The sequence below is a fragment of the Pecten maximus genome, chromosome 9 (assembly GCF_902652985.1).
Source record: "Pecten maximus chromosome 9, xPecMax1.1, whole genome shotgun sequence".
NCBI classification, from domain to species: domain Eukaryota; kingdom Metazoa; phylum Mollusca; class Bivalvia; order Pectinida; family Pectinidae; genus Pecten; species Pecten maximus.
This window is the reverse complement of record NC_047023.1, coordinates 13,089,960-13,114,653: the sequence shown is the minus strand read 5'-3', so window position 1 is coordinate 13,114,653 and position 24,694 is coordinate 13,089,960. Positions and strand designations below refer to the sequence as shown.

The following is a 24,694-nucleotide window of genomic DNA, read 5'->3' as shown; positions in this document are numbered from 1 at the left end:
AAAATATTTCCCTACCTACAAACATTAAACCAAATACAAATTGTATCTGTAATGTTGTAAAAAGAGTTTGATTGGAGACAGACAATGGATTGCATTGTTTGGCATTTCTGCTGAATTTAGATAACTTAGATAATTAAAATGTGCATTTACTGTTGATAATTACCCATACTCTAAAGGGAAACTTAAAATGACCCCATGGTGTAAATGCCTATTCATCCTACAACATGATTATATGTCAGTTTAACTACACTTGCAATAACAGAAATGTCGTATACAGTGTAAACGTGTTAAACATATCCCCTACTCAAATATCAAAGGTCATTTTATCGCCAACATTTCCATTTTTTATTTAATCAATGGGCTGTTTCTAGCAGCTTCATCATAAAACCTACGCTTTAAGAGCAACGGGGCTTTATTTTGCTCAATTTAATATCCTTTTTCGTAACACTGCCATACGGCTTTTTTATTTTATTGTTATTATCGCCTTTAGTAACACGCCATTTTCATTGGTCAGTGATAATTACGTGAAAACCGTAACAAAATAATGCATTTTTTAATCTATATAATTAGCATACTGAAGAAAGCAATAGAGTTTCTCATTAAAAATTTACCAGCACGATCTTTAAAATGCAATACCTTTATCGCAAAAGAAAGTGTCTTAACTGAATTTTCATTATGAAAGTATGCACTTAAACACGATAACAACAGTTAAAATGCACTTGTAATTAATTTTGTTCTAAAAGAATTTCAATCTTATTGGAATGCAAAAATTTTAGTTTGTTAATATTGTAATTTTCTTTAATGATTCATCAGAGGGGGACGCATTTCCCGCCCCCCCCCCCCCCCCCCCCCCCTAAATTGCAGAATTTTGAGTTGAAGTAAATATATTATGTTCAGGTTATCTACAAAAAACGGTTAAAAATGAACCCTTAACCATAACTAGTTTCGGTTAAGACAGGACTTCAGAGTCACCAAAATCTTGAGATTAACCGTTAGCGTGCAGCTTCTCACGTATTTCATCAATAACCGTCGTCAATAAACATGTTTGTGTTATAGATATTATGAATTTTCAGTACTAAATAATAGTATGCTGTATTATTTTCATACGAGCGAGGCCAACCCTCAATCTAATTAAGATTTGACATGTAATTTCCTCTCCAATAAGATACACTGCAACAATTAGATTGTGTCAACCGGAGAACAGTATGTTTATAAGATTAAAATAAATGCAAATACAATAAAGGATAAAAACCCTCATATCAAATCAAATATATTTTTCCTACGAAATTCCATATTTCTGATTTTGATTGTACAAAGTGTACTGGAAGACTAATCAAAACATCTGGAAATGGCTATCCTGCATATATATGATCATTTTTATACAAATATATCATGAGTGTCTGTGCAATAGTCCAGAATATTTGACACGAGGTACTGGTAACTGTCTGATATTCTATTGCGCGGGACCGGATTGTCCAGACACCCTTGATATACATGTTTTATTACATAATCACTAAAACAAAATTGGAATCACTGAAATCTCGACTTTCCTGTAAGCCGCGTAGGACTGAAATCCCAAAAGTCATGCGGTGTACAATAGTTCACACGTGACCGTGCAATATTAATGCTAGCCGTGCAATAGTTCAAAATACAGCTTATGCATACAGGGAAAAATGAAACGCGTTATGTTATAAACTCTATTTTAAAACTTTTATTGATACTTTGATCGCCAGTTACAGAAAAAGTTGAATTCCTTTTATTACATCTACTGACATATATTTCTTTCGTACACCATATTATTCGAAAATGCTTAACATTTATTGATTATTATATACAAAACCTAACCATATTTTTAAATTAAAAAAAAATCAATTTCCGTAATTTAAAGCAATATTAAACTATTTTTGATGATACATATATTTGTAATCCTGCATGTTTACGTGTGTACATGGTAACTACTTATGTCTTTAGTTGAGAAATTGAATAAAAAAATTTATGCATAAAATCGATATTTTCTTTCACTGCAGACATTTGATTTTATTAACATAGTTATAACAACATATAGCCACGTACATAAATGCTGGTTGGCTATTTGATAAATATTTAACACGCTTCATGTCTCCAGTTAAGGTTAAGAAATAGTGCTACAACCAGACTGCTATAGGCTAAGGCGATTCCTGTTGAAAAAGTAGGAACATAGCATGTTGTACATGCTTTACGAACCAGTCATATATTTATATCTACCAAGTTACGACCCCCTTTTCAGCCAGCTTATCTAAACATTGGTAAAGACAATACCTTCGAGAGTGATCATGTTTCCATTGATTTAATACTGAAGTGTTTGACCTACTTTTAGATATACTAAATGACAGCAAACGTTCACATGAAATGACGGCTATTGGTATATATTCCCTTACAATTCGTTCAATGTACCTTTTACATCAATAGAAATTGTCCCGCTGGCATCGTAAGCTATGCTAAGGACCGTTATAAACAGGAAACCACCCTGTAGATACATTACCGTTAAGGGAAATCAAGAGTGGGAATCATTGAAAATGACATTTGATTGGTTAACAATTTTACGTTGATTAAGTTTATTCACCTTTTCCATTGATTTTTTTTTCATCATCGGAGCAAAATGGATACTTGGTACCAAAAATTAAATCTTCCCTTGCCGTATTAGATACATGGACTCAAACGTTTGTTATAATGTCCTATACATTTATTTGATATCCTGATCTTTTAACACAAGATGTCTGATATTTGATCACGTTTTCCATTATCAATACAATTCCTAATGGTTTGTTTTTGTTTAACGACCTATTAACAGCCAGGGTCATTTAAGGACGTGCCAGGTTTTGGAGGTGGATGAAAGCAGGAGTACCCGGAGGAAAACTACCGGCCCACGGTCAGTACCTGGCAACTGTCCCACGTAGGTTTCGAACTCGCAGTCCAGAGGTGGAGAGCTAGTGTTAAAGTGTCGGGACACCTTAACCACTCGGCCACCGCGGCCCCTAAGACTAGCCACCTAGCTTGGTAATCTAAAATGTGACCAAAATCTTTTTTTCTGCTTATACCGTGGATAACAGCTACGTAATCCTTGAAATATGTCTGTTTTGGTCTATAATTGCCCTAAAGAATTAATACATTGTTTTACCTTAAATATATATGAGAGATAAGAAACTTGTTCAAAATTAAGTCCAACCTCCTTTTTCGTGGAAAAATCATTATCTTTTCTACGAAATCATATAGCAGTGATGGATTTAATATTATATTAATATCTTAACATATTAAAGCCGATGCAACCGTTTTTCAATATATGAGTCAGTATTAGATCATTAACCCCTTGAATGGATAATTAGACGCGGTGACCAGGGGTATTTGTAATAATTCTTAAGAGCCGGACGGTACATATGTTACTCAAATACAGATGTGAACGTTCAAATGTGTGCTAAACTATGCGTTTCTGTATATAAATTATTTATAGCGATTTGAATCGATAGGTTGATTAAAGTACATTCAGTATGACCAAATATATTCCTCTCCAACGGTTTACACGATTAAATGAACTTTTTTTTTATACAGAATAACGGAGATAGAAAGGCCAGTATATAAATCTGCATCTACCAGACAAGATTACGCTGTCCTTCTAGTTATGGAGATACGGTATCTGCTAACATGGCTTATGGTCTTAAGTCTGTACATTCAAAGCGCTTAAGGACAAGCCAAATATAACGCTTCATATCTTCAAACTAACTGCAATGTACAGAGTCTCGATTGCTTATTTTGAAAAAAAACAAAAAACAACAAAAATATCAGCTTCTATTTAGCTAGAAATGATATGATAAGTAGTCGATACATCTATTTCAAATATTTCGGATATGCCTAATTTGTCCAAGAAGTCTTGAAAATGATTACGGAATAGGCTGTCAGGTTCTATTGATTAATCTGTGATATAATTTACTTCCATAACGGCTGGAAAATTTTACAATCCCGACATGTAAAGTTTAAACTCGTTTTATACAAATGTCACAACACATTTGTTTATAATTAAAGTATTGTTTGCTGCCTCCAACAATAATTTTGTCTTCGTGATGCCATTAACCATGTAGGGACCAAATGCCAAGGTGTAGATTATATGTATGTTAAATGGCCTTTATCATACAATACTTTTATCTTATATAACTGACATGATACAGGCTTTTCTGCAAAAGCACTTCACTAGTATGTTTAAATGCGAATACCACATGTACTTACTACTTTTACTACATTCTAGAATGCTGATAAGGAATATATCCCGGTGCCAATAGTATCAATCCAGCGAAATGTTATAGGCACTATGACGTGGCGTCTCTTCCGGTCCATTATATTGCCGCTGGAACTGACTAGCTTTGTTTCCTTCTGCCTATCCCGTTCAGTGATGAGCGTCACACAGGGGGTCTCAAGTACCATTTTATTCACTTTAGAATGTCACGACGTAGGTACAGAAAATAAAGGCTTCATCTACTTCGCTCAACTCAAAAAGCCAAAAGTAAGGCATTGTCAAAGGCGAACGGAACATTGGGGAAAAAATTGAATGTCGCCACATGCAATGATATCTTAAGACTCATACAATAGGTACACCAAATGGAATTCTTTACACTCTATCCGTAGGAAATGTAAACTGTCGGAAAGTCTCCAGTCCTCTTTTCCAAACATATCTTAATATCAAATTGGCAATGTTCTTTCAAAAAATTAGCAACAAGGTAAGGAAGAAATAAGTTGAAAATAAATTCACCCTGACTATTCCTCTGTATACTGTGATCTTTAAATCGACTTTATCCAATGGCTGTGCTTATATCCATGATAAATAAAACCACACGTTTACATACCTGATCACCATGTGACAATCAATATACATTTTCCAAGAGAGTGCATCGCGGCTGTTGCAAAATGCTTGGCAAACTTTTTCATATATGTCCTCAGGAGGTATACTTTGGAAGAATTTTCGGATTAAAACAATCTATTTCATTAAATATGTTTGCATAAGGTCGGTTACAATTGTATCCGTTATACTATACGGAAAACATGCATGCATATTTCAAAAAATGAAAAGAAAACTTTATTGTAAACGTGCTTCGTCCTTCCAGGCATAATAGGAGTTAAAAATGTAGATACTTATTAGGGAGAAGATTTGGAAAAAATGACTTCAACAGATTTTGAAATATTAAAGAAAACATATTTGAGAGAACTCATATGATGGTGTGAATATAATTCGTAAGCATCTTTCCTGCACTAAATATCTTATCTGTAATATTTATAGTTACTTATATTTGGGGTGACCATTTCTACTTTAACAAAAGTAGTGACTGATGCGTTTTGTATGTTTTTTTTCGAATTTAGAGACGTATGCAAGCTTGTCTTATATAGGTATGTAAAACATTTTAGCCTCGTGTTATATGCTACATGCTTGTAATGAATGAAACATGTTGTTCAAAATAAACTTTTATTTTCTTGTCTTCTTGAATCGTCATTCTTCTTTTCTACCCTCTCTAGCTTCAAATTACGTCTGTCAGCAATCCATCGTTCAAACCATGATTGCCGGCACCTTGAGTTCAGAGTCTGAGAACACCAAAACTCATCTATCAGCATCAGAAGTTACCTCTTCATGTAACGCTATGATGGCACAGAAACAACAATATCCGTGAAAATGTATGGTATAGTTTTCATAACAGAATTATCTAAGTAATTTCATTCTCCTTTGACTGTTAATGTTCCAATTGTATTGACAAAAGACTTATTTACAGAAATGTAATGAAGGAATATGTTGCGATAATAAATAGCAGGAATGACAATTCGCGATAAAGGTAGGGCGGGAGGAGTAAATGAACTAATTTCAGCGAGAAAATGTAAAACGTATATTATGTTTTTGTCTGCTTTTATTTCTCATATCATCACATAATATATCCCACAACCCTATTACCCAAACATCCATTTTATGTTACATCTTAACGTCATTCATTGGCGTAAAACATCTAGTGATGGAATACCGACCAACTCATTGCCTACGTAATATGTGGAATTGTATTAAGTGGTATGTATATATCTCTGGGGTATATACCAAACATTAGGTCAAATATCTGTGTAATTGAAATATTTCAGTAACCGATATGTTTGTTTAAGGCAAATGAATCCATGATTTACAATCTCTTCCCTGCAATGAGTCTACTTCTGCCTAATTGAAGAGCGAAAAGGCAAAATTTATTAGTAACCTTTGCCATCAACCTCCGAGGGAAAGAAATATTACATGAGAATTTAACATCATAACTTATTACTTTTCATGTGGTTTATACTCTCCTTTCCGTGATAAGGCGGCTTCCTTACGGCCTCGTTATCCGTCTGTACAGGAACGCATATATGACGAAGTATATCCAATTTGAGGTAAACATCTACAAAGATAAGGTCATACGTCTCGTATGACCTGATCATATTCATAAATATTACGTGTTGTGTCATGAATAGGACTAACTCAGGATATATAGAGGATTGTAGGACAAATCTATTGTAGAGATGATTTTATAGAAAAATAGATTGATTATGAGACAGTCCAGTTAACAAGTTATTCTTATTTAGAATGAGCTTAATCATGACACAATTGGATTGCCTAATAATTTTTTTATCTCGGAATTGAAATTGATTTATTATCTTGATATTGTACGTAAATGTATACACCTTTAATGAGAATACTGCTTAGTCGTGATTTTTTTTATAATTCATCCAGTTTAATGTGTTTAAATATGCGTCCGTGACCACATACTATAAATTTCATCATACATGTACATAACCCAAATGTGTTATATGGTGGTGTATTTAGGCAGACGCTCTAAGGCCACATAATGTCGCCTTTTCAAGGAGGCATCGCGATCGGTGATGTCGTTCAGGTTAAAACATAAAACAATGTTTTGATGGTCATGTGTTGAGCTGAACGAGCGATCTTGTGTGTCATATTTGATCAGGCGAATATGAACTTCCAGAATTAAAAACTACTACGTGTTTTCGATCATTGACTAAAGTGTCATTTAGGACCCAAACTCAATCAGACACTGAAAAACATAAAAACATAACATATCACATTTTGATAAATATTTTTGGTTTTGCAACAGCAAGTTTACTTCCCGAAAGTTTATATTATATTTAGCTTATTATTTAGAAAATCAGAATATAGAAGATTCTCACGTTGATGATGTCGCACTTGATTTCCATTTTTTTCTTATTCATATGCTACTATAGTGTATTATTTGAGTGTTTTGAAGTACCGACAGATCAAATTCTTGCAAGCAATTTGTTAATGTTCCATCTTGAGTAAAAAATGAAGAAATATATACCAATGTTATCGTGGCTATATTCATCCATAAAAGGAAAGGTAAAACACTTCTAATGGATATAAATGTAAAAATTGAAAAAATGAGGAACAAGTACATGCCCACGAAAAGAAGAACATGCATAACGTGTTATCCATTATATATACCGAAATATGCTCATGGAGCTCTACAAAACGCTCCAGCATATACCATTGGTTCATCAGGACATTTGAAGAAACCAATTTATTATGTATGTAAAAATCATGTAAAGAGAACGGCGACACGTTGTATGCCGGGAAGGCTGGGGGTGGAGTGGGTAAGACTTGAGCCACTGAGCCCAAACGGTGAGGCACTCAGCAAAAAAGTTAATGATGTCTGATATAAGTAAAGCGAAAATCCCAAGATCAGATTTAATAGCATCTAGTTCAATGTCATTGAAACTGTTTTATGTTTATCTTTGTTATCGTCCATATAAATCAATCTGTGTAGCAGGGATCATTTGGCCGCATAGTCGTAACTTTTATCTGTAATGGAAAATGGTAGTCGGACATGGTTCTGTGGCAGACCTTGTCGCCGCCTTCTGTTTGTTGATAGTAGACTAAACAAGAGAATGTCTTAAGGATATATGATAAGAAGATGTCACGTTTCCTCTGAAAGTAATCCTGTTCTATCTAAAGATGTTTTGCAATGATTTGCATCTAGGAGGCGCAATATGATCACGTGCTTGTTTCCTGCCACAGCTGTAAGACACGAATTCACAAATGATTAAACTCTGTTTTTTGAGATAATTAAGCACACCGGATGTTTGGTAGACAACATGCTTTGCGTCGAGCATGCGCTGCGCACTGGAGTCATTCCGGAAATCGAAACACTGCCGGGCATCAACAACAAAAAGAAAAAAAGTAACCTTAGGCTTAAGAGAGAAAAAAAAACTCATACTTGACAATTTGCTCGTTGTGTTATGTTTCTCCCATCAAAACGTTTTATTTTTTTTCTACTTTCTATACTACCATTCCCCTTATGAAACTTATGAAACGTCTCTGTTCTCTTGTAATGAGATCTTTGATTTCCAAGAAAGGTACACTTCGTGAACTATACGAAAGAATATTTTGTAAAACATACGATAAGGTCTCGTGGAAAATACCCCGAAGGGATGAATGATTTAATTTCTGATCGCCAACATACTTGTCACGTTTGGTGACCAGAGCTTCGAACAGACTATCAGTATACCCATAGGATTAAAATGTGCCCTTTTGTTGGCAGGGTTGTTTTTTTTGTAAAGATACAAAGTCCATTCCATTGAAACGCTTGTCTGAACATGCCAGGTAACAGAGACCTTGCAAAAACGTCCACCTTCATCAATAGGTGTATTGAAGATGTGTAATTTTTGAATAACAAACATTTTTCCATGTCGATCTGATAAACCCTGAATAATTCGAAATCATCACTTGCTACATACTCTTCAGCATCAGTCTACTGAAGGAAAATAATAACATCACAAGTTTTCAGAAGATGAAGGTCGACGAAGACCGTTTTTTGCGTGATATCTTATTATTTGGAAATATTCCATTACTTCGACTACAACCTACGCATTTTGGCGTATCGCAATGTTCTCTCTCTGTGTAAATGGAGTGACAATTAAAATACAAGTAAAACTGTATGTAAAGCATGTATATTAGTTAAATGGTAGTCCGTTCTAGGCATAAAACGACTGATATGAGAAAAATTGGATTCCAGGGTACAATAACGTAGTTTATTTTAAGAGACGCTTGACAGTTACGAAAAGGTAACCATGACAATAACAACGAACTAAAAAACGTATAACAGTTTATAGCATATCTAGTTAATTGCCCTATAGATAGGTTAAAAGCTACGCAGTGCTCGCTAGTGCGATAAATTGTAGAAATGCAAGAAGGCAGATATATCAAGTAACTGGCGGATCTCCTGTTTAGCAAAAAGATTTTTGAGGAGAGGTGTTGTGGAAAAGCATATACAACCTTCATCTTCTTAATGAATACAGATTACTATCTACGCTCGACACATACAGAGGTTTTAATCATGTTTCTTTCCAATGAAGCCTTTAAAGGTGAAAATGGTTTCAACAGATGTCTTCTTTGTCGCTGAATTTAGTCCCACGTAAACTTGTTACAGTATGAACTACTCTTCTCGAATTGTTTCCTTTCATTTTACCGAACCAACCACGTACTGCAGCTATACGTGTATACCAATGCTTGCACTAAGACCTTAAAGGGACAACGCGGTTAAAATTATTTCTTTTTTTATCTATGTATTCTTTTTTTTTGTGCAAGGACTGGAATACATAACATAAGACTGCTTGAAAAAAAAAGATATTTTTTTGGGGAGCTTCAGACGTTAGCAGATCGAAATTCGATGTTGTGTATGCAGGCATTGATTGGTTTGATGTAATGTTAAGATATTTATTAGCTTATATTTACATATTCTCTGAATTGTCATAATTTAATCTTATCAAATGAAAAAGAAAGTCATCAGATCATACCATTTCTAAAACTCTCCTTTGTAAAATGATATGTAGAACAATGTTCGTAATGTCGTCACTAAATAACCTCGTTTTGTCTGACGTCACTGTATTATGTGTATTTTTTAAGTCATTACAATTCGTGCTAGTGCATTAAATAACCCGATTGATCAGTTTGAACAGTTTATGAAGTTATGCGGTATAAAAGATGAATAACCTGTTGGTGAAATATGTTGATAAGTATATCAACAAACTTTTTTTTCGCCGGGAACGGTCGCCTGTACTCGTGACGTCACAGGAAGATATCCCATATACAGCACTAAATTTGACTTGTGATGTAATCTCACTGTTAAAGGTTGAATATAAGAAAAAAGTCCAGAAATATAGGTATTAATATGCCTTTTACAAAAAGTGTTTGTCCAAAATTTCTCACAGAATTGCAGACACATTTAAACATACCACGCTTATGCGCGTTATTTAATTTGTTTGCAATGCTGCAAGAATTATGGGACACTAACTTCCTAAAGTATGCTAAGATATCTACGAAACCATAAAAGTCTATTTACAACTTATTATTCTTCCATTTCCTTCTGAGTTATGTAAGACGCAGGGCAACTCTGGGTCAATAAACTGCTATCTTTATTATCGGCGTCGTTTATGCACAATATCATAGTTTCCGATATCACAATTTCACGAAATGTATTACATATAAATTAATGTAGAATATTTGTTTTAATATATTCATATGTCTTTTCTTCAGAATGTCTTTGTGCTAAGTTTTGAGATATTATGTAACATAGCGGACGATGAATTAAATTTAAATCTTTGCTTTCGTAAGGGATCGGACCGGAACCTCTGGATTACTAATCTGATGCTCAACCGATCGAGCTAAAATTCATACTAGCTGAGCGGTATATTGCGGTAGTATTTTCATTGTGACCTTCGTTGAAATTATTGTGACCTTCAATGTTCTGTATTAAGAACGAATTTCGTTTTGGAGATATTGCCTTGATTTATCTCACTAAACCTTATACAGGAAAGGTTGGTTAAGAGCTTAAGTTTGCATAAAATGAAGTAAAAGCTGTACACTACCTTGTCATCATTCGCTTCTTTCGCTCTAGGTGGAATTTTCGTATAAGAACCCTTTAATTATCATCCACTGTCGGTTATCTTTCTATTCAACCACTACAGGATATCGACACCGTATATCATATTTAGGCAAGTGGTAAGTAATGAGTAGCGTACCTGCTGAACAATGTATATATAGCAGACTGCATCAAACAGTTGTTTCGCCCTTCTATGACTTGCCAAAGGGACTATAAGATATCAAACATTAATAAAGTATATGCTATTTTTGTTGCAAACACTATTGTTATCGTAATCATTGTGATTGTTTTAACTATATAATATATTATAGTGTTGAAGGAGTATTATGCTTTCTGTGTGAACAAAAATTAGTACCAAACTTATGATTGTATTTTGAGTTTTGCAGGACAATTTCCTGTATAGCCTAATTGTAAGTGAGGATTAATGTACATTGCTGCGAGGGCATATGTTCTCAAAATGTAACTTGTGCTTAGGGTACTGAGCGCGTCAAATCTACATCTAAGTTAGAAAAGAAAGGGGAAAAAACACAAAAAACTCTGCTACAGTGGTCGTCCGGATTGGTTCACAAATCAAATGATGATAAAGTTATTGTAAAATTAACATTTATTGCATAATAAAATACGACATGTGAAATAAATAAAACCTGAAAATTGATGATGATATTATATACAACATGTTCACCAGGAGATGAAACTAGGGATTAAAACACATATTTAAATCACATTTTAAACGTAATTACAACGTGTCCTTCATCATACTCTGTACATGTACTGATAGAAAACATTAATTTTGTTTTATGTTCAAAATACCGGTAGACGGTCCCCGACAATAAAATAAATTTATATACACCTTAAGTACTCGAAGGACGACATTGTCGGTAGAAGTTTCATACAAAATCGCGGACATTGATTCATAATTATAAACGTTATTTTAAGATCGATCTATTGTAAGTATATACATTCTGACAAGGCATCAGCGATTGTGATTGTATGACGTCGTCAGATTAATTATGCAAAGATGTCGACGTCACCAGGTATTACTGTGATGATGCTTCCAGTTTTACAGGTATCAATTACTGCAAAGATGCCACCCTAGGTAGTGATGGCATCACTATTAGCATTTCGTTCATTGCAATTCATCAAATCTTGATTATATGGGTAACTACATTTCGTATATAGCAATCACGTCATCGACAGTACATGTACATGTAATATAATATCATGGTACGAGTTTGTTAATTTCATTTGAAAAGAGTTTTTACTAGATTTCTATCAAATTGATAAACGAGTTTAACACATTCAATAATACATGTATACAAGCAGTATTGTCAATTCATTTCACATTGTTGCAGAACAAACATGTTCTCAGATGTATGGCCAATAATCTCTTTTATAAACGTTGACGTCATTAATGTATGACGTCATAACACTGTTCCGTCAGAGACGAATGAATAGCAATACTGTGCGCCGTTATATACCTAACACATGTAATAGGTAAACACACCTCAATCATGTCAACGACAGTAAATAGGCATGTACACATGCTATCAAACGCCAACCGACGTCCTTTACAGTTGGTATACGTATATTAAGTTTGCATTGTTACATTGATGTCATCGGTTGTATATTTTCTTATTACTACAATTGTTTCCTATACAATAGGTATTCGCAATTTGCTGCAATCAAATCACCGTTCATGCTGTCGATGGCGTCAGTGAAATCACAGTGTATTGGTAGCATGTCTAGATCAGAAACAATAGTCCTTCAATTGGAGCAGCTATTCCCTGTCAGGGAAATATGGGGTGACATGTCTACTGACATGTCTTAACAGTTAATATAATAAAACAGGTGAATTTCCTGTCCCCATTGTTGATTTGTTATCTAATAACACATTTTTTTTGTGACGTATATCAATCTTTTGTATCAAACCATGCGAAAGAATGAGTGGTATGTATGTTTGTTTCACACATAATTTAAATATCGGTTGAATTAACATACAATGGCATTACATGATGAAATACCCATATTCGTCAGAAAAATGATAACGTCAATCTGCAGAGGAATGTGAGAAGTGAGTTCGACAGTTTTTTGAGATGATCATTTTCACTTTCTCTCTTCATTCATTCGCATGCATACGTTTGATTTATTGTATGATACTTGCTCCTGTGTCGTCAAATGGTCTTAGCCTTAATTCAAATGATGATTAATTAGATACATCTACTGAAAAAAATGTTAAACAATCAATATTTACATTATATACATTTGCAACTGATTTACAAAAGAACACAGTTTGACTAACTGAAAAAAGAAGATTCACTTTTGACATAGATTTGAGATTAATGATTCCAGTACCAGGAAGTTTGCCTTTAATACATTTCTATTCCATCCCTTTTTGCTTAAATAAGCGATCAAAGTAAAAAAAACATTTGTAAGCAATATCTATGGATTGAATGAAAATATGCTTAAACTACGTAAAGCGTTATTTTTAATTAATAAATCAACACAATCTTTAAGGAAACACTGAGTGAATATTAACTCATTCTAGAATATTTTGGTAATGCTACCCTGAAACTAATATTGTGGAAAGCCATGCGCATTTAATATTTGTGATTACGTGTGTTTAAACACGTCACCATTTGAAGTTATTCTAAATCATTATTAAACACGCGTAACTGTTTTAAATTAGCATATATTTATAAAAATGGCAATGTACAAAACAGAACTGAGAACATCCAATCAGAGTCCTACTTACTCAACAAAAAGGTTTGTAGTAATGAAGTCATGTCAGTATAATATATAGCATAGTTTTATGGTCTCACGAAAGAACTCCAATTATTTCTTTTTGCCTGACGATGTTCTGGTTGGAAGAATGGATCAATATTTTGCTTACATATTTCTTATGAAATGACAGGATCAACTAAGATAAGGTCGTTTGCTGGACCGTCCAATGACTATTTTGCTAAGTTTCGATATAGAATCGCTTCGATTTTTTGTTATTGTTTTGTGAATGTTTATATATATTATCAAATGCATATCTACAATCAAAATGTGTTATTGTTTTGTTTTACCATGGAAACTTTACAACCAACGATCTTCTTACATATATCAATATACGGCAGTTCTTACTTGAGTTATAGGAGAGACGAATACTATTTTTGTAAATGTCTGAAATAGAACCACTGCTTGTGACTTTCTAAAGCGAACCATTTAAAATATTTTGCTGCTCATTATTGTACAACGATTTGTTGCGAACCTCGTGAAGGAGGTTTTCAAGGATGGTCTTTTTAAGTCCCACTTTTCTCTGACTATATAGGGGAAAATTCAAACGCTTCAATATGGGGCTCACAACGTAGCAATCAGCCCTCGTACACTTCACCAGCACACGTGGCAGGACAGTTGGGCTCTGGTGGATGGTAAATTGTCAGTACTTAAGTCAAGCAATAAGAAATATAAACTTTTTTTTGCAATCGTAAATTACAATCACGTGCTGCAATCGCTGTAAGCGTACACGGTACTGTCAACAACAATTTTACCAATCAAATGGAAAGTATGATGTATGTTTGATTTAATTGCATCATAATTCCAATCGATATCAATAATTTCTATGAAATTGAACATACCTTTGAAATACCAATCAATACAATTTATGTCAAATTTGCAAAAATTCAATTAATTTACATTGAATTTGATGCAATAAATTTGAAATATTATACATTTTCCTGATATGAAATGTACCGAATGAACCAAGGCGGCACCAATAGGTCTAGCTGTACTGCAGTTCTGCAATTTACCGATATTTCTTGAATAATCAGCACGGTTCCGCTACATTGCTTCGAGTTAGGATATATGAGTTATTTTTCGTCCAAAATTTCATCTATAGTAACATTCATAGAAGCACTGCATATTGCATTAGGCTCGGTGACGATTTGTTGTAATACGACTTGCCGACTGCAGCAACGCACACTCTCAATTACACGTATATATCATAATAGCAATACATATTCCCTATGAGGGTTACGTCTTCATCAAACAGATGGATATTTTACAAATTTAATAATTTTAAATATTGCATCACTTTACCTAATAACAGACGAAGTAATGAAACCTCGAAATGCTTACCGAGAGATTTATAGAAACAGAGTGTTTTTATTGATACATATATATATATATATACATAAGTATATATCATAAAATATTATTTAAGTGTACCGGATTGGAATATTTTCGAACTATAGCAAGCTTTTTGTGAACAACTGCAATGTTATTTATTCCAAATCATTGTTTTCGGGGGAAAACAGAACAAAATTAATCCATTTAACAGAACAGTGACTGCCACAAATATCCTCACATAGTGACACATAACGAGCATGAATTTTCCTTATACTGTTTGAATCAGCATTACGTTTTATGCTTTATGTATCTAAACGGTTGCTAAATATCTCTCCCTTGTTTCAGTTGTAAGTTTTCATTAAAGCAATAATCATTGAAATGATGAATTCTCAACAATATTATAGAAATCCTAATCGGATTTTGGATGGAGAAAAGTTATATATACTTCTATTCCTTATGTATTTGAGTTTAAGACCTCAACATTACATAGTTATGACGTACAACTTATAGTGTGTATAGCCTATATGTGTATACATGTAAGTTTTTTTTTTTTAAACTACATTTTGGATCTTTGTAGCATCCACAAAGCCGTCGATCTACTAAACGTACAAACATATAACCTTTTGTCGTGGCAAGAAAAGGTTCGTGTCCATTTTTATGAGTTGGCATACTAAAAAAACAACGTGTGAATGACAGAGTTCGTGCGTTCAAGCACCTCGTGTAGCTTCTGTGATACTCTTAAAAGCTAAAATTCCTGCTGTGACAGAGGCCCAAATCTAACTATCATATATCACATGAGAATCGTAATAATGATGCTTTTTTTCAGATGTTCGTAACCTCATCACTAAATCTAATTTTTCTACCGCGTTGCTTTTAACAAAAGCTTGAGCAGTATTCGGTATGATTTGCCATTGAATACTACAATTAATGACGTTTGTGGATTTTTATGGTTATAACTGCAATTAACATGAAGTGTTATGCATTTGTGGTATTTTGAAAACTATCAATAAAGATAAAAATGTTTAAGCGACTGTAACAATATATTCCATATATTGGGCTGTTAGTTCCGATATAGAAATGGATTAAGAGGTAGGATATGAATAAATACAGGTGTGTAAGACTATACTCGCTGTCCCTCCTTAATATGTATTTGTAATTAGAGAATATTAATGCATTTTGTGTAATTAATTTTAGTTTTACAATTTAACATATCAAAATGTTTTAAATTTCGTTTATTTGAACGAGACCTGAAACAACTGCTTTGCCTCAATTAATGATAACAATGATTAGGCCCAAAGAGGGGTATAATTCTGCATAAGCAGATATATATCCATTCTTGTTGGGCTTTACAAATTGCAATGTTAGTGTTAATGCATTGAGTTAGATACATTTATATTTACAAAACATGGTTTTTGACACTTTAGATTATTGAAAGTTTTAAGATTTGTAAGATAATATAGGTAAAACTGTACGCCTTATAATATTTTCCAACAACGAGTTTAAGAATTATAGTTGCTTTAAGGGGAAACTTTTATGAATGGGTAAATTCCGCCAATTACACCACATGCCAAGTGTTCGAAGATTTTAAACAAAAATGTGTACTTTTTGTTTTAACTTTTCAGCATACAACTGTTTGATTGAAGCCTTAGTCACAACATGCCATCGATGGAATTTATTTGAAGTGTCATATTATCTACAACAGGCGTTAGAACTCAAGACCACATAGAGCACGTTGTTTTTGAAGAAGACAACTCGTATCGGAAACGGACACCAACATCTTCTTTGCATAATAGAAGGCTATGAGTAGATGTTATGGTGGCTGTAGCTCCGGTTTGCAGGGAAATGGGTTTTAACATATGCTCTTTTTCAAACTCTCACATCTATTGGTTTTTATGACAAAATGACAAAAATATGATGGATGACCCGTGATGCTAAAGTATAACACGTTCAAATGAGCATGCATACTTATGGAAAATTAAAAGTTTCACTTAAATCTTTATGATAGGATATCTATATCCCAGCTTAACTAAAATCTCCTTTTTGTCCTTCAACCATGAAAACAACTACGAGTGACACTGCCAAGCGTGGGCAAGAGGGTTGGAGTTATTAATGTATCACAGATTCCTAAAGTAGAACAGTCAAGATGAGCTTGATAGATACCGAACTGAGCCCACGTAAGCATGTTGCTTACGTTGAACCAGGTTATGACGTCACTTCCGGAGTAACTGATCACTATTCCTCATATCCGGCACTTGCAAAACTGGTTTTGCTATGGTTCTATTAGATTCATGTTACCAAAACAACACTCTTTGGTAAGCATTCCAGTTCTTGTTTGCATATGCTGCTTGTAAGTATCAAATGCCATCAAGGTGTTTCATAGTGTTCTGTTTGTGTTGACAAAAAGAAATGGTCTCGCATAAATCTTCTGGTTGACCACCTGTGTTTATTGTTCAAAACAAATTTTTCAGACAAGACGTAACATGTTAAAACACCAATGTTTTATCATCAACCAATTGCAATTTAGTAAAAAGAACATTACAGTTCTCTCTTATGGGGTTTTATATCTCAACATCATGCAAACCGCCTTCTCCAAGGAATTCGCTCAGACGACCAATCCAACAAATCACAAAGTCCATCAAATTGGCTTTTTTTTATCGCCACGCGCTATAAGTCGCCGGTTCTCTCAACAAATCCCTCAGCTATTAAACTCAGAATACCGTTCTCCTCGAATCGATGATTGCGATCGGCACCAAGATACTTGAACAGATGTTATAATAAAAATGCGTACTGCATCCCGGTGTTGTTAAACACATTAATACTCGATAAAATAACTTTGATCCTTCTCTCAAGTAGGTGTCCTATTGTAGATATATTAAAAGTTTTATTTCACTGTCCATGTATATTGTGTATCGATATCCTTTACCTATAACATTTCGTCATCCAAGCCCATTTTCACTATGTAAATGTAAAACACTACCATTTATATGAAAGTAATGGGGTTGCAGTAGCAAGGAATATCAGATATCCCGACAATTAACAAAATGATGGTGATTCAGGTTCGGTTGAATGCTTCACATCTTAAAGGAATTATCTCATCCAATATGTCGTAATACCATCAAGCATTCAAATTAAAAAACAATGACGTCACATTTAGATAATGTAATATCCGCTGGTCTATTACGGCAGCAAAACCGTATCAATGAAGTCCGCTAGGATCCTTGTGTCGGAGCTTGCTTTTAACTGTGTCCTCTGTATCATAACATGAGCTGCCAGCTTTTAATGACATACTGTAAAACAATGAGACAGAATATTGTTCCGGCCGTTGATCGTAGAATATCAGCTACATCACGCATTCCATGTTGAACCTTGTTTCCCACTCTTACTGTGTCATTGGATGTTCCTGTAAATAAAAATAATCTCATTATTCGACACATCAGGCTGATAACTTCCTGAAGCAATTTGAACTTGCATCCAGTAATATATTTGTTCATTAGCCATCTTTCTCTCGGAAATCATTTAAATGCGTATATGGATAATAAACATATAATGATCGAAACATTACATAGCTAATTTAGTATACCTGATTCGGTTACAACGATCTTTATCTTTATACATGTATACCTTATTCTTAGTTCAATTAGTTTGATGTTACTGTACATATAGGATTTCAGTTTAAATTAATTACTTTCTCGAGGTGTTATTTATATGAACTCTTTTGGCAGTTGGAAATGATATCTAATTATACGGATATTCTATTGTGCTTTCTCTAAACCTTGAATCGTGTGTTTAATCGATTTGCGAAATCAAATACCAATGAAATAGTACATATTGATAAATAAATGAACAAATACATTTTTTTAAATGAGTTTGTGGACACGAAATTGAATAAATGTGGTTATAGGTGCCCTTTGATAATGGTATTAATTGTGTATATATTGTTTGAATAACATATGCTGATGTGCCTAACTTCCAGCCGCCATATCTTTCGGTTCCTAGTTGATGGCAATGCTTATTTTAATCTCCTCTTAAAATCACAAAACACCATCTAGGAAGAAATCAATAAATAGTGTAAATAAATCTAAAAAAACACTGTTTCTATTTTATACCATGTTCACAGATAGGAATAGCTAATGTGTAAGGTTGTTCCATTTAATCACCATTACAAACAAAAACAATCAATGACTTTAAAATTAGCAACTATTTTCTACAACAGACTTACAGATCTTGATTAACTAATCTTATTCTTGCCTGAATGTGGGCGTCTATCAATTCAGAAAGAGTGATTATTTCAGAGTTTTAATAGCATAGCAAACAATATGGTTCTAGAAGTAAAAGACGCTTTGAAAGAAACGGGTTAGATTTGAAATACTACATGATGGATGTGTTTCGCCAGACTCTATTTATTACGGGGCAGAGTTATTGGATGCTTTTTGCCTTAAGATTACTCCAGAATACAATTGATATATTGCTTAGTTGTGCAGAAGGTTGCGCTAAACAATGGCTAGAATAAATCTTAATTTCAAAAGATAAAAACTAGAATTTGTTTTGCTGTCTGATTTTTTATTTATTTACTTATTTTTTTTCATTATGCATCACTTCTAGCGTAAGCCTGATAGCAACGGCTGCATACTGTGGTAGGTTCTATGCAAGTATCGGAAATGCTTAAATGAAATGATGTCTTGTTTTTAAGTAAATAAATATACCTGAGAAATATAAACACATAAACAATGTCAATTTATATGTTCATGAACCCATTCTTGAGAATAATTACTCTTTTTTATCAGTTTGGTAGGTCTGTATGTCAATGTACGTCTTTGTGCATACCATGTCCCAGTAGTGCAGAATGGTGGGGGAGGTGGGCTTATTCAAAGTGAACTAGGTTCAGCTAATAGTGTTAAGCATAGTTATATGTCTGTATACGATATGGCTATACATGTACTATATGTAACCGTGTCACCCTGCCTTTTGTTGCTGTTCTCTGCTTACGCCAAGTGTCATGTCATAGGTCTTGGTTTTGTCGTAACCTGTCCGTAAAAGTCTGTTTTTAGTCAGTATTTCTGTTAATCGGCACCGTGCTTGTTCTGATATGCTTTTCTTCTTCAATGCTTTTTATAGGGACTGGTATTCCCGAAAGTTGGCTGTCAGAATGGATCACTTCCCGTGCGCTTTCACTCTATTCCTCGGGTATTTGTCAGGGTTGATTTAGATTTTGATAGAAAACGAGTCACGATGCGCGGATTAGCGATAGTTTCGCATACAATAGCTAGATATTGGGGGCATCGATATACTAGCTATTCATATGCTATTGTATATTGCCATTTGTCCGTGTCTACACTTATGTAATATTTAATAAGTTGTTACGTGTATTTAAGGGCATTATTTTTGTATTAGTTTTGACGATAGTACCAGTTACCCATCCGATCTTGTTGGTGTGAAGGCAATGTGAATGAAGTTTAGCCCGACTCATGTACCACTTCGATCTGTTGCTCATTCTGTCACCAGAAATTGTTATCGTTCTGATTAGCAAATTCAAAGCATTCTTGAATTTTCGTGTCGCTCTGTTTTCAAGTGAACATCCCCAAATATCTTCTGTTTCAGTTTTTTGCGATAAACTATCTCCACAGTTCTTGCCACGCATCATCTTCGAGTGTATCATATTTAGATTTATCAGGATGCTTCCAGGAATCTTGTGGAAGTTTTAGTAGGCATTACTTCAGTACAACAATGAGGGGTAGGTAAGCAATTAGAAACACCCTCAAATCTGGAGATATAATGCCCTTTGTAATAACGTTACCAAACCTCACGGTGCAATGGCAGTTTTATTCAGGTCCTACATGAACATGTTCATGAAGATTCTTGGAACGTTACTAATCAAACTAAGTTCTAAGATGTGACAACTAAATCAGTTGGTGTTTAGTATGGTTTCTTTTAAACTAAATTAGAATTATGGTAGAACGAAAATATCTATCATGACGGAATATTTAAATCTTAAACTACAAATGTACATCTATATGAGGAAACATTGTTCCAGCTATCAGAGATCAATCAAGGCGATATCCCTTATTAAAGCTATATGGATATGTCAGGAGTTAATTTACTGCCTTCTCTGACGGAGAACTTCACCGTTATATAACACAATGTTCCGTCAAACCTTTTCTATCCTTTGTATAACATGTATCACGAAATGACAAAACAGTTTATCTGATTTATTCTTGCTTTGTTTTATTGTCTTTATTTCGTATATGTGTATTAACGTATGTTCATTTAAGCGCTGATTTCATATTTACAATTTACATTGAGGTATGAAAAAAAACAACGTGTAAACTGTATGAATCCGCGTAGCGGATTCTTACAAAAGTATGCAAAAACTTTTTGTTCATTACTGTATGAACTGAAAAGTAATTGACATTAACGCTTATAATTAATTTTTGTGTTTTATGAAAATTTTAACTAATCTTATAACGAATTATTTTTCACAAATCAATACGCATCGTTAATTACCGTACTGTGACGTCACATGTTTCGCACCATAAGCGGATTTTGTTTTGATAGAGGTATGAAAAAAGCCTCAATCCATCGGGAAGTCGCATTCTGTGTACAAACAACGGTTAATTAATTATATGTCATTATAACTAATACTTGTACTTAACATAATATGTCATATATATCAATGTACCTTTTTTGTCCGTATAACTTTCAGACTATGACAGTAGTAGAGAATGTTTTTAGTCGATTATGTACAATTACATATATATAATAAACTACTTTTATATATCTTGATATCTGTAATAACTCAAATTTAAGATATCAAAGCGAAAATGTGACTACCTGTTAATAAGTGAACTACCAGTGAGCGTGTATTAAAAGTAGGGGTACACAAGTTAGCTTCTAGTGACATTATAGCAAGAATGAGACATACGTATCGTTTATGATATAGTGTTTTGCTTCGAAAGTGAATTTTCAGTTCTGATAAGGCACGATTGAAATTGCATAGTGAAAATGTAGAAACAATGTGACTAAGCAGGCTTAACACCAGAGATTTTGTTGAAGAGTGGTTGGTGCTATACACGTAAATTACCAGTGAAATTAAGATAAAGTGTATTGTAATAATATAATAAGTGTTAATTATCGGACTGAAACTGAAATATACTTTTACTACACCAAAATCGTGATAATTTCATAAAAATCGGAATAAATACATTTGATTACTTAGTCTAAATACATTGCACGTCATTCATATTTCCATAATTTGAACAGTAAAATATTACGGATGTATTACTGATATGTTTTTACTTCTATCCTGACATTTGCCTTAACTGAAAGAGCATATGTTTATGTCCAACTGATATATATTTAATAACATATGCATAAGAACGATACCATCTGTACTCTTGTTAAACAATTGGCTTAGACATATTACTGGTATGTACAAAATGTGGTAAGTTATTGAGGCGTGTTGAAGAGGTTACATACAGTCTAAAGAAAGGTAGAGATGTGGTACTTTATTGGGGCGAGTTGAAAATGCGACCCTGAGGCTATAGGCAGGTGGCGGTATTATTTTTTAAGTAACTCCTTGAGAACATACTCATAAATCAAAGTTATTCACACATTGTCATTATTAACGTTACATACGTTCTACATATGCTGTATAGCGAAAAAATGTTTCATATTCAGATATTTATAATGAGGTTAAAACCCAAAAACGGAAGAAATATTGATCTCAAATGCAGTTATGTGAATATATAAACAAAAGTCTTTACCGTCAAATGCTGTAAGGGTAAAATAATGGCTATATTGTTAGATGAAACACTGCGTTGGCAAGTCTTCTTTGGATGTTAATACGAGCGTCGTTGCTATTGACTACGCACCAACTGTGGAACGCTGCTGATTCGCGCTTACTACTAGTGTTTTCAACAAGACCTATAAGATATTATGGGGACTGATTATTGGAGCTAAATACGTTTTATTTAAGTTTATGTTCTTATTATTGTATCACTGAAACGATTTATAAAGATTTTAGGCAATATCAGATGAATGCAGGAATAAACATTCGAGACAAGGAAAGACAAAGCATGGTAAACATTTGTTGAAATTTTTAAAGTACAAGATGTATAGTTTAATAGACGCACACAGATGCCAATACAACCCTTTTGAAAAAAGAATTATTTTTTGTTGTTCAAGTATTTGTTTGTTACCTGTATTTGAAGATTTACCGACAGTTTCTAAAGGGGTAATATTGTCGATTTTCCGAACATTTACAGTCAATCATTAATACTCCTCAAAGTGTAATTGATTAATACAAACACACAGTGGAGTGGTTTGCAATGGTTTAACATCCAGTCAATGGTCAGTTAAGGAAGGACACTAGCAGAAATTTCAAGAGTGTATACTCAGTAAACACCATTCTTATCAATATATATATCATATACTGTGTAGAAAAAATATGTTCTGAAAATCATTTTAACCGTAATTTCGGTGATAGTTTTCTTTAAGGTCCTCTGCCAGCTATCTGTCGGAGCAGACTATTTGTTGACTTATTGTTTATTATTGGAAGTCATAGGTAAACTACATAGGGAAATTATTCAACAATATTATTTATAAAGGCGTGCACATTTTATCCACGTCATAACCATTCATCGGAATGTAAACAATTTGAAAACTTATCATTCTCTTCTGATATAAATGGTATATACATGTATATTAATGTATTGAGAAGACGGAGTTATAAAAGTACGAAGGTATTTCTTTCCGAATTCTTTACTATTCTATGTTTGTGTAATATTCTATGTAAATATTTGAACAATAAAATACTGTTTAAACCAATGTTTGATATACGTATTTGAACTCCGGGTTATCCTCCTTCACGGGCTATCATGTCGACATTTAGATCAGTTCGCAAGCAATCGCTATCAATCATGAGTTAGGTCTGCATGTCAGGTTGGTATATATTTCATCTTTTGTCCTTATGAATACGTTATCTTTATGACGTCGCTGGTATCGTTATAGGAGTGAGATTGCAATTCTGATTCTCTTTAGTATCAATGTACCGATATATTTACTCATGAGCTGATCATCAGTATCGAGGCTGACATGACAGCAGGGGGATTTTTATTGTGGAAACTTTAAGACGCCAGCAATACATACACTATCAAGCGGTACACATACAGCTAGACATGGAACGAGATATTTGGATGCTGTAAAACGTAAATTTTTAACTCTTTTTATTAATAATTTACTAAGTAATTATTGCTATTTTACTGCTACATTTAAACTCAACTTTATCGCGATTGCTTTTCATTTTAGAAATTCATAATGAAATTGATATAATTTGATATTAATTAGTGGAAATATCGTATAGTAGACTCATTGTGGTATATCACCTCATGCAATCTCACCTTTTACGCATGGTTATCTTATTCTTTATATATATGGAAATTAACTGGAAATAGTCTTTAGTGAAAACAGCGGTGTTCAAGATCATTTCGTGAATAAATAATACCGGTTTATGCCGGGTGATGTAAATTTTTTAGATATACATGTACGTCAGACGGAATTGTATTTAGGATACCAAGTGTACCTCTATGATTAATCACACATATTTTTACAGGGTGTTTCGGCTTTCACTAACTCCAAGTATTAAA

At 33.7% G+C, this 24,694-nt stretch overlaps 1 protein-coding gene across 3 annotated transcripts in view; it reads right to left on the bottom strand.

Annotated features, from left to right (window-relative positions):
- Positions 1-11,529: 11,529 nt before the first annotated feature.
- Positions 11,530-24,694, bottom strand: part of LOC117334444 (zwei Ig domain protein zig-8-like) — a 154,629-nt gene continuing 141,464 nt past the window's right edge. For all 3 annotated transcript variants that reach the window (XM_033894074.1, XM_033894075.1, XM_033894076.1), the window contains one exon: positions 11,530-18,453. In XM_033894074.1, the coding sequence (XP_033749965.1) occupies positions 18,308-18,453 (146 nt within the window). In that variant the 3' untranslated portion in view covers positions 11,530-18,307. The remainder of the gene's footprint in view (positions 18,454-24,694) is intronic.